The sequence below is a fragment of the Myripristis murdjan genome, chromosome 11 (assembly GCF_902150065.1).
Source record: "Myripristis murdjan chromosome 11, fMyrMur1.1, whole genome shotgun sequence".
Classification (NCBI taxonomy): domain Eukaryota; kingdom Metazoa; phylum Chordata; class Actinopteri; order Holocentriformes; family Holocentridae; genus Myripristis; species Myripristis murdjan.
In genome coordinates, this window is record NC_043990.1 from 25,757,148 (window position 1) to 25,768,692 (window position 11,545).

General features: G+C 40.0%; 1 protein-coding gene across 1 annotated transcript; it reads left to right on the forward strand.

Annotated features, from left to right (window-relative positions):
- The first annotated feature begins 2,703 nt into the window (after nt 1-2,703).
- LOC115367309 (CMP-N-acetylneuraminate-beta-galactosamide-alpha-2,3-sialyltransferase 1-like) lies at nt 2,704-6,336 on the forward strand. The gene is made up of 6 exons (XM_030062981.1): nt 2,704-2,988; nt 3,122-3,318; nt 3,477-3,656; nt 3,817-3,862; nt 3,970-4,092; nt 6,169-6,336. The coding sequence occupies exons 1-6, from the start codon at nt 2,704-2,706 to the stop codon at nt 6,334-6,336; spliced, it is 999 nt and encodes a 332-aa protein (XP_029918841.1).
- The last annotated feature ends 5,209 nt before the right edge of the window (nt 6,337-11,545 follow it).

Here is an 11,545-nt window from a genome sequence, read left to right on the forward strand (position 1 = left end):
CTAAAGTTCAGTGACATGTTGTGCCGTATTTGTATTCCTGCTGAGAAAGGTATCCACCCCTGTTTCCCCTAACCGTAACCTCAGGAAACCCCTGATGAAATTTAACCAAACTAATGGAATGGACATTTTTACTACTGTAGTATTGGTGATTTTATACAGTTTAAAATTTGTACAATTTAGAAACTGCAAATATAAGGTTTACTTTCTACAGAGGTTGTAAGAAATGACTTATTCAGAAGTCATCAAGCAACTGGCTTTGTCCCACAAAATAAAAACAAAATAAAAAGAACTATTGAAAATTTTTAATGAATGCCTTATTTTTGGTCTGCAGCTTGTTTAAACGTGCATATCCAACTTGAGGATTTCTTTGGTGCAAAGTGATTGGTTAGAGGACAAATAATTTAATAAATGAACAAAAAACACACCTCGCATGCATGCTGTAATGGAAATGTACTTTGCACCTGGTGTGAAACAATTCCTTTATTGTTTAAATAAATTTTCAGCAGACAGAAATAGAAGGTGGCATTTATTTGAAGTAGCTCCTGAAAAGAGGGGTAGCTGGTAGGACAGATGGCCAAGCAGATGTTCCCTGGCGGGGGGAAAGCCGTGCTGTCCGCTGATCCTTTACAGGAGGAATGTGATCAAACACCACTTCACTACACTGCCCAGGAGTTTTCCCTCATGCCAAAGGCTAAATGCAAGAACTGCATTAAAGTTATGCTTTTTCTAGAAAAAACATCTGTCCGGCACCTACCTGTCCAACAGAAAACAGGCCAGCAGTGCAGCGCTCTTCATCCTCCAACCCTAGATTCACTCTAGTTGTAGAATGAGCTTTGTCTGTTTGGTGTTTCGCCTTACTGTATTTCCTTTTTTCTGTAGTCCATATTGATTTTTGTAGCTTCCTATTGGATGTCACGCTATTGATGCAGCAATGTGCGCTGTGATTGGCTGGGAGCTACACACCAAATGTTGCCCAGAAGAGTCCCAAGCTCAGCATAACAAGAAAATCCAGGCAGAGGGCAGGGTCTCTGCAGATCCACACATTAGCACACACTTCTAGTGGCTCATAAGCGATGATTGAGAGGGATTCTTTTTTCATGAGTCAACACATTGTTTTTTTTTTTTTTTTTTTTAGGAAAATCCTGCTCCTTCTACCTCTGTTTTCCACATCATCTTCACCTGAGAAACAAACTGACATGTCTGACTCGGCTGCACAATACCAAGGCTGCATTGTGGAGCTAAAGTTTGGTCCCAAAAATTCAGGAGGGAGTGAGGGAGTTTGGAAATATTATACACTCTATAACCATTCCTTTTGCTATACCCTTCGTTTTAGCCTTATTCACTACCTGAAAAATGTGTTTACATGTATTTGTAATCCAAAACTTAAAGTACAGGTTATTACTTTGCTTAAAAAAAAAAAAAAGAAAAAAGAAAAAAGGGCGGGGGGTAGAAGGCAGTTTGGCTCTCATCCAGTGCAAATAGTACACCCATAGACACAACACTATACAGTATGTTTAGACTGCATTTAACTTGCTTTGTGTGGGCTGCCTGATCTGTTGACAGAATTACGTTACTACGAGCACCCGAGAGTTATTTGGTTTTCTTATTTCCATCTGGTTTCATGTGTACCAGTGACATAAACGTCACACCACACCCGTTCACAGTACAATTGCTGGAAGTCACTTTCACACTGCAAATTTATTCAGTCTCAGTGGTTCTCAGTGGAAAAGTTGCTCATCGTCATCCACGTTTTCACTGATATTCTTCTAATTGCCATTATCTACCAGACAACCAAGTGACCCAAGATTCTAGTAAGGTAAGGAAACCATAGCTATAACTGTATCTTTTGCATGAATTAGCATACATGGCATTTTTAATAATTTAATATATGACTTGATAAAAAAACAACAACTGGAAAACTGCATTTCCCGAAAGATATAAGGGGGCTAGAGACAAGACATGAATGTTAGCTGTGCCCTCCAGTCTGTAATCACCATGCAGTAAACAATCACATAAATCTACGTATAGCTCAAGAAAACCATTCATTTTTAGGTTTTTAAGTATTATATTCAGTTTAAAGGATATCAAGTTGATACTTTTCAACCTCAGAAGGTGAACAGAATCTGAAAAGGTGGGTGATCAGAGTTTAGGTGGGTTATTGCCCATTATTAATGTGCTGCTGAACTGCTGTTTTGCTGTAAGCTATAATTCAGTTGATGTTAAATTAAAGGACATTCATCACTGTTTTTCCACATTTATGAAAATGGGTTTGACAAGGGTTTGAAATGAACTTTTTGTTTCACCAGCCAGTGGATTTTAGCTACCTTCCCTAGTCCTGCTTTGCATATAGCTGGGCGGCAGATGTGATCCATGATGATGCTGATCAGTGATCAAGAGAGAAAGACTTTTTGTCGGTGGCAGGGGCTCAGCAAATCCTCAAAAACTGAAAAATCTACATTTTGTACAACATTATAGGCCAGGAAGAATTTGGTCTCACCCCATCTTAATGGATATTGTGATATTTATAGCCTTTTTACAACTTGTTCACCAAGTTCATCTGCCAAGTTGTAAATTAACTTTTAAGTGCCAAAGTGAATGTTAACCTGCATTTGGCAGGCTGGCAGGTGTTATTTTCAAACACTTTGCATTGGGCTGATTCATGTATTTCACCACATTTGTGTCCACAGGTTGGATCTGCTAGCCATGCAGCAGTTTCGCATAGCCGTAGTGCTTTCCCAGAAATGTAAGGTTTTTATTCTTCTTCTCTGTATCAGTGCCGTCTGTATGTTACTGAATAGAGAGACATATTCCAGATTTTCACAGATTTTTTTTGAATACACGTCCCCTTTTCTGGACTCAAGCCCGTGTGCCTGTCTGAAGTGTTTATCAGAGGGTAATCCGTGGTTTATGGAGCACTTCAACAAGTCTCTTCAGCCCTTTTTGACAAGAGAATACAGTGCCTCGGAGGATGCCTTCAACTGGTGGAAGGTAAATATCATTTAAAAATCATTTTAAAAAATCATTATCATTAAAAAAAAAAAAAAAAAAAAAAAAAAAAGTATGTTTGGACAGCGGTCACATGGTAGAACTGAAGTTACATTTCTTGTTTGGTCTGTGACAGCATATCCAGAGTGATAGGAGCAGTTTGAACGCCCACAGAGCAGCAGTAGATGAGCTGTTTCAGATCTTCCCCAACAGACAATACAACACACAGCCCAGCCCTGATAAGTGCAGGAGTTGTGCTGTAGTGGGCAATTCTATGAACCTGAAGGGCTCACATTATGGAGCGCTCATTGACTCTCATGATATCATCATAAGGTAAGTTATGCAAAATAGACTTGCAGGAAGGAGCAAGTGTAATCTTTGGTAGTTTTGATTTTGGTTCATGGCAACATCACTTCTCAGTTGTGGTGCCCCTAGTAGAAGAACCAACGTGGGGACTCTGATGTGTGAAATCTGTTTCACTGTATCATTAGAATGAATGGTGGCCGTACCCAGGGCTATGAGGCAGATGTTGGGGCCAGAACAACTCATCATGTCATGTATCCAGAGAGTGCAATGGATTTGGGTAACACCACTCATCTTGTGCTGTTTCCATTCAAGACCATGGATCTGCGGTGGCTGGTCAGCGCCTTCACCACTGGATCAATTACAGTGTGAGTCTGCAGGGACGAAACATGACATTATTCATCTCCATGTAGTCCTAAATATCCTCAGGGCAACCAGGATGAACTATAGGCAGGGTCAATACACACTAAATGTTTTTTTCATGATAATTTATTTGCAACTCAGTCATTATCATGGTATTTCCAACAGCACATACACAACTGTGAAAGCAAAGATAAAAGCTAACAAGGATTTGGTGAGTGTTGTCATGAGTCACACAGCAATCAGCTATACTGTATTTATTTTGTTGCAGCAACGAATGGTATATATAGTTTGAAGGCTAATTATGAATTCATTACACAGGTGATGGTGCTCAGCCCAGCTTTTATAAAATATGTTCATGAAGTCTGGCTGGATAATCTGGCTCACACATATCCATCCACCGGCTTTATGACTGTGGTTCTCAGCCTGCACATGTGTGATGAGGTAAGTTCATCATTACCTCAGCCAAGGAGGTTGGCCGAGGTCTGACTGTACATCTGCATAACATGCATGAAATCAGTCAGGAAGCTGGTAGAGGGTCAAGGCAGCACTGATCAACTTTCCAAGCTCATTCTTTACCTTTATTTTTTTTTTCGGAAATACTTTGATGATAGCTCTTATTTTCCATGATGCCGAGATTACAGAGGACACAGGAAATACAAATAGATCAAAAGCATTGAATCACAGGCACAACAAAGCCCATAACATCAGTTAAACAGTTGCATGCTGTATTTGAGATACTGAGGTGTTTGATCATGGACTTAAACAGACCATATGGTGGCAGATAGCTTATTCTTAAGGCATGTTGGAGATTGTTCCAGGAAGAAGGACCATTTAAATGGAAAGGTGTTTTTCCTAAATTAGTATTTACTCTTGGGACCTTAAGCATAAGTGAGTCACTTGAACTGATAGGAGTTATCTACTGATAGAGGTGTGTCTTATGACAATAGTGCTACTGTTAGCTCCCGATTCTTTTGTTGAAAGCCCAAGAACAAACCGGAGTCAATCTTCAATTTTCAGATGAAATATTTATTATGGTCAAATATAAAGTAAGGCAGTGCTGGGTTCAGAGTGACAGAGCTCTTGCAAGATTTCTGTCAGAATGAGCACCGATATTAGGAAATGATGCACATTTATCTTCTTAGGCTGGGCCTGCCCCGTACAGAGGTTGAACTTAGATGCAACCGAGCATAATTGGCCAGTTACCCGGACATGGACAGGCCAACCACTGTCCACGCCTTGTTTCTAGAATGTATGATACTAGTGTGTGAATGTTGACTGGGCGTGTATCTAATGCAACAGACCTAACTAACAAGATAGAGAAGGTACATCCGGCTCCTGTTTTTTATGTTCACTGCTAGTGGTCAAGCTGTCCTGAACTATATGATACATTGGATAATACAAGAGACATTGAGTTCTGAGATACATTGGATAATACAAGAGACATTGAGTTCTGGGATACATTGGATAATACAAGAGACATTGAACTATAAGGCCAATTATAGCATTACCAAAAAGCAGACACGGCCTTAACACAAAGGACCTTAACTCCCAGCTGTCACCTTGATGAAAGTCTGCAGTATACTGAGTGCCTTCTTGTTCAGTTTTGTAGTGCCCTAGAATTATGGACTCTATGATGTATGCAAAATCCTCTGTCAGCCCTCACTGATAAAGGGATTAGGAAAAGAATTTTTCAGCAGATTTTTTTCTGCAACGTGCATTTTGTATGTCAGCAATGCCTGAGTATGGCAGTCATAAGTCAATTAAAAGCAGGTTAGAAACTTTCGTTGAACCACTGGACTGCCTCTGCCTTTTCCTCATGTAATGCTCTGAGCTGGAGCTGATGCTGTGCTCATTTTAAAACTTCCCAGGTTTAGGACACAGAAAGCGCTTTCCAAAAGTAGACAGAATACATTGCATTAAATAATTGTTGGTAGTTGAAAATGTCACTCAAAGTCAACAGATGACGATTCATTAATTTACATTGCAGTCATTTGCATATTAAAACACGATACATGACACAGATATTTTTCTGGGCCTGAATATGAAAGTAGCCTTAAAATATTTAGTGTAGCTACATTCACCACAGTTTATGTTAAAGAATAGAGCAGACACAATGTGAATACTGACAAAACTACATTTTATTAATCATGTCCTCACTGTAAAACAGAAGCAGAAGCTAGCAGGCCTCAGCTATAAAGCTGCTATAAAGCTACTGTTTGCTTTTTGTACCTTACATACATAAGATCAATAAGAGGCAGCGTTATACACACTGTGTAGTGTTACAAGACAAGTTTGAAAACTGACAGGTATTGTGTCCATAGCCCACAAGTATTATGTCACATCCTTTTCATACATGACACAAGACATTTTTGTGCGAATACATTTATTATTAACCAATGTGGACTAAATGCCACTGTCATCCAGTTGCACCCAGGAGTTGGTGACAAAGAAAATGATTTACAGAATGACATTCTGAGTTCAGGTCACATCAGATTCCTGTGAATTTTGTCTTGGCAGGTGAGTGTGTTCGGGTTTGGAGTGGACAGCGATGGAAACTGGAGCCATTACTTTGAGGGACTCCAAAACAAACATATGCGCACTGGGTCACATCATGGGCAACGTGAATATCAAGTTATTCAACAACTATCTGATCTACATAAAATCCATATGTACAAAGGGTGGTGATCTCCAGTGTGCGAAACAAGAGGGAGCAAAGGGGAGCTCTCCTGGCTGGAAACATTGTGAAATTTTGGGGGAGCCGTGCCTGCTCGGTGCCGGCCAGCACCGCACGGTGTGCATGGCCACCCGGTCAGGTCAGCCGGATCTGGTTGATTATTATTATCAGTTGATTATTGATTGTGCAGTGCCGCGATTCTTAGTTAATCACACTGTGCGCATTAAACAATTTTGCGGAAGCAGGAGGACGGCATGATTTACGTCGTATCCACGTTCGCGCACTGCGTGCGTGACCGTGCGTGTGCTCGTGCTTGAGCGCCCATACCGTACTGGAGCACACCCCCTCCAACCGTGCCAGAGTAATTTTAAGTTGATTTAATTAAACAGTCAAACGTTACTTTGGTGGTCCGTGGATTAATTTTTATCATGTGGATTCAAGTTTGTGTATCCCACACAAATGCTCGGGATAAGGATCTTCACCCTGCCAGTTTAAACAGACTGAATAATGCTGCACATACACCTCAGTATTGACTGGGATTGTGGCTGACATAGACAATCATCCATCACTTTTTTTTAAATAACAAAAATGAACCAGATACAAGATGAATGATGTGCACCAGGAGTTTTAAATAATTTGTCTGAGAGGCTCTTCTCTCAGTTCAATAAGATAAGTGACCAAATCTACTGCATTTAGTGAAAACACCTGCCATAAACCTTACCATTACAAGGAAAAATCTTTGCTGCATGTCATCCTGTCTTTCTTCACCCTGTCTTTGCTGTCTCTCTCCACTGTATCTAATAAAGCATAAATAAAGAAATAAATGAACAAACCCCTTGGGGTGAGGAAATAATCTAAAGGAGGCAGTGAGCTATGCACCGAGTTGGAGACAACAGTCAAGTCCCTTCCATCTCGCTTTATATGTTTTATAACGTGGCCTCTGTCTGTCTGTGTGTTTGAGTGTGGAAATTCTGAACCCATTAACTCACATTAATAATATATTATAGAAATGTAATATTACACCACAGGATCCCCTTAACAGTAGATGATCTGATTTGATTTTGGAGCATCTTTTCCCCCCACATATGCATAATAATAAGGGAAGCTACAGATGTTAAATCAAGTCCCCTTGTGGTACTTGAAGACAAGGATGTCGACATAAAAATGATGAGCTAAATGAGCATCCCTGGTTATTATGTTTAATATATCATCGTTATTGGCAAGCACAAGTGCCTCGTGTAGCTTGTCTTCAGATGTACACACACACACACACACACACACACACACACACACACACACACACACACACACACACAATCAATTCCAATTTTATTTATTTTTAATCAGAGCCAACAGGCAGATCAAACAGTTAAAGACTGGAGAGCAGAAATTGGTTTTGACATGAGTTTTGAACATGTGCATGGAGATCAAGGCTGGGGTGACTGAACAAACTGCTGAACTGTAAAAACAATAATTGCACCTTTGAGGTTATCGTTGTTGTTGCTTTTTTTTTTTTTTTTTTTTTTTTAATGTTTTTAGGGACTAATTTGCATTTCATTAATCTGAAAACTGCTGCATTTGAAAGAGTTGCTGACAAAAGACACTTAATTAAACATGTTGAATAGAATCTAATCTTGTAAAGGCTGTCTCTTTTTGTCCTTCAGTGCATACACATCGTTGTAAACATTTTGCAAACTACAAAAAGCTGACTGTCCAATGTTTTTTTTTTTTTTTTTTCTTTAATATAAAATCTAACTATTGTCATTAAACCTGTTGATCCTCTGGGTGAGACTCATGCAACAATTTCAGGTTTAATAAAAAAAAAAAAAAAAAAATAGCACATTGCACATCGCAGGGTACCCGAGCTTAACACCTCCTCCTGTGCTGCTGACCAAGCCCAACAAGACCAAAATGAAAATACATGTTTTGAGGCTATGTAGCAGGGGAGTGGGGCCAGTTTTAATACACTGCAATATTTATACACCCATTCTCTCAGGTAGAAAGATATATTATGTATAATGACATTGATAAATGCCCGACACAGAGTTGTACTATCGCTGTGTGAAATATTAACTTGTCAAACAAACCCTGATGATCTGCAGTTGCTCAATCAAAGTTTGTCTGCAGTTTCAAGCGCAGACAATCACATGAACACATCTGGTCATTAAATGTTTGTATAATTTATGAAAATCACCCAGGCCTGTTTTGAGTGCTAGCCAGGGAAAGGTCACCTCTGGATGAGTGATGGACAGTATTAACATGTCAGGGATGGCTTTGCGTATGGCAAACATCATTACGCAGTTCATGCGGCCATGAAAGTGCATGAGAACAGAGTATTTAACTGAGGAAAATGTTACACTCTCCACACTCATTGGGAGTGAGACACAGCGGGGTGAATATGCAACACACTGCAAAAACTGGTGAGTGAGTAAAATGTTCGGGTGAATGTATGCATAAATGAATGTTGAACTACCAAGTGTGTACTCTTGGTTGTGTTACTGAAGCGGGGAAGGAAAGAGAGATAATGGTGAGGTTTATTATTAAGAATGGGAGGGGAGCAGGAATGTGTGTGTGCCCGCAAATTGGAGCCAAAGCAAATTTTGTGTATGCTTCTCCCCACCAAGTGTACAATAGGTACAAAATCAGGGCACATTAATAAGGACAAACAGCATCTTAATAAATAAATAAATAAATAAACAAATACATTAGGCCATTAATTAATAGAGTAAAGTGTTAAATTTTTACTGAAACAACATACCCACCTTTGAGTGAAGCTCCTGCTTCGGGGCAGCCTAAGCTGCCAGGACCCTCTTGTATTCCTGTGTGTTCTTCCTTTTCTTCTTTCTTTCTTTCTTTCTTTCTTTCTTTCTTTCTATCTTTCTTTCTTCCGAGGAAGTCCTACTTCCCATGTGCAAATCACCAAATTTTGCACAAAGGTCTAGTCCCATGCCAGATTACCTCAGCTGCAAACACAAGCCAATAGTCCTGTTGGTGGCGCTACAGCAAGCCTCTAAATTTCAAAACTTTGAAAATTTATAATAAATCAACCATATGTGCTACAGCTTTGCAACTTTCATCAAAATGTGGCCTCAATACCAAAGAAACCTTTGTACACTTTACACTTAAACATCAGTTTTTCACTTATGGAGCAAATCAAACATTGTTAAAAACAAATTACCAACATCTCCATGCTGTCTAGATACAATATGTGTATTTTCAGATTTTTGTCTTGATGACTGATTTTTTATAGATAGATAGATAGATAGATAGATAGATAGATAGATAGATAGATAGATAGATAGATAGATAGATATAGTGGTTTGAAATCTTCCTTTCCATGCATAGGCAGCTGCTATCATGTGACTGGCTTAGTCAATTTGTGAAGCCTCACATTAACTGTTTCACACTTGCCAATTAGCTCAGTGAGATAGAGCATTGTCCTTCATGCCAGAAATAGTGAGTTCAATCCTCAACTGATGCAAAATGCACATTAGGATGCCACTTTTCTTTTCATCTTTCTATTCTCCACTTGTTGCTCAGAATTGACTGAAATTGCCCGGCCCCGACCATTGCTGTCTCTTCACCTGCCCTGGTGTCCCGCTCTGAGCAGTGATTGGTCAAATGTTGCTGGTCAGTCATTGCAGTGACGCATGTGGTAGATGACAGACCTCAGCTGACTTGACTTGGCATATGCAGGCCTTGCAAGTGATGGCATGAGGGGCCTGCCCCCAACGCAACATGAGGCCCTACGCACAGCATGTATTCTGAGTTTAGGGAGGGTTGGCCCTGGATACAGTATGTCCATGGATCCATGAGCTGCAACCTGCTGATTTTAACCTGCAGATGGACTCAAGGGGGCATGGAGAAAACGTGCCACATTTAACTGAGCCGACTAGACAGGAAGAAATATGCTCAAAATATGCAGGTATGAAATGCCTGCATAAAGTATGCTACCAGTCATACCAGCTACTCCCCAGCAAAGCCTTGTGTCTCAATGGTAGCCCTCAACTTCCGAAAATATTGTAAGATTTAACCCCCTAACTTTAACCTTAACCTTCACCCAACCTAACTTAAGGTCCTTAAACTTAACCTGAGGTTAGGTTACGGGAACACATCTACAGGGTTTTGTGGCATTGCCTGCTGAAGGTCACCGCTCAGTGAGGAGGAATGAACACCAATGGACCTTTGGTTTTTGTTAGTTAGTTTTTGTTATTGTTGCTTTTGCAAATAAATTACTTTACTTTGGAATCTTCAGGTATATGAGCTCCCTCTTTTGTCTGAACCTGGAGCCACTGCGATGTCATGAATACGAATGATCAAAGTATCTGTTTGATAGAGGCACAAGATTGACATCTAGTGAGACATTTTGAGTGTTCCCACTTCATCATATCACATTGCTCACTATCCCGTTTTCTGCTGAAATTACAAGGGCCTCAAATCTCAACCCTGCAACATGTTTCATTTGGCTTACATGCACATTTTAACTGTACCGATGACAACAACCAGTCTGCAAATTAGCCTCAACCTAAATCTTTAGAAGATAGGGAATTCAAAAAAGCACAAGTCAAACATAAGCTCCTAAGCTATGCACCAAGGGTTTCCAGTAATTAGTTTTCAGGGTCTGCATGCCACAGTCCTGAAGCGATGGTGATCTACTCCACTAGAACACAATAAATACTGACTGCTTTTTCAAACCAGCCACCAGTGAGTTAAAGTTATGAAGTTCAGTCATGGGTGAGGGGAGGCTGGAGATCTGGAGCTGAGTAGGCAGAAAGCCGCTGATACAAAAGTTGCATTCTCATTATAAGTTCTGCATCCTGGGCAGCATGGGCACTGATTTATATGGAATTTAAGTGTCCCATCAAGGCCAATTGTATATCTTGCAAAGCCTTATATTATTTTCCAAGACCATCTTTAAAACACTTTTGGTGCATCTTCTAAGATGGATATTATAAGTTATATTTGGTAGGTTAACTATTTTGTGATCACACTGACATCCATACAGCAAAATAGAGTACCTGTGACCCAGATATACGACACAGTGTTGTCTGTGTCTCACACTTGTCACACATATGGGTATACACATTGTCCAGACACGGCGTATGGTCTTGCCCTTGACTATGAAATACTGACTGAAGGTCTACCAATTGAAAATAAAGTCCCCATCAGCAGGTCCTCAATGCTCAAATCAACTCTTCCACTGATTCTCACTAGTGCTTT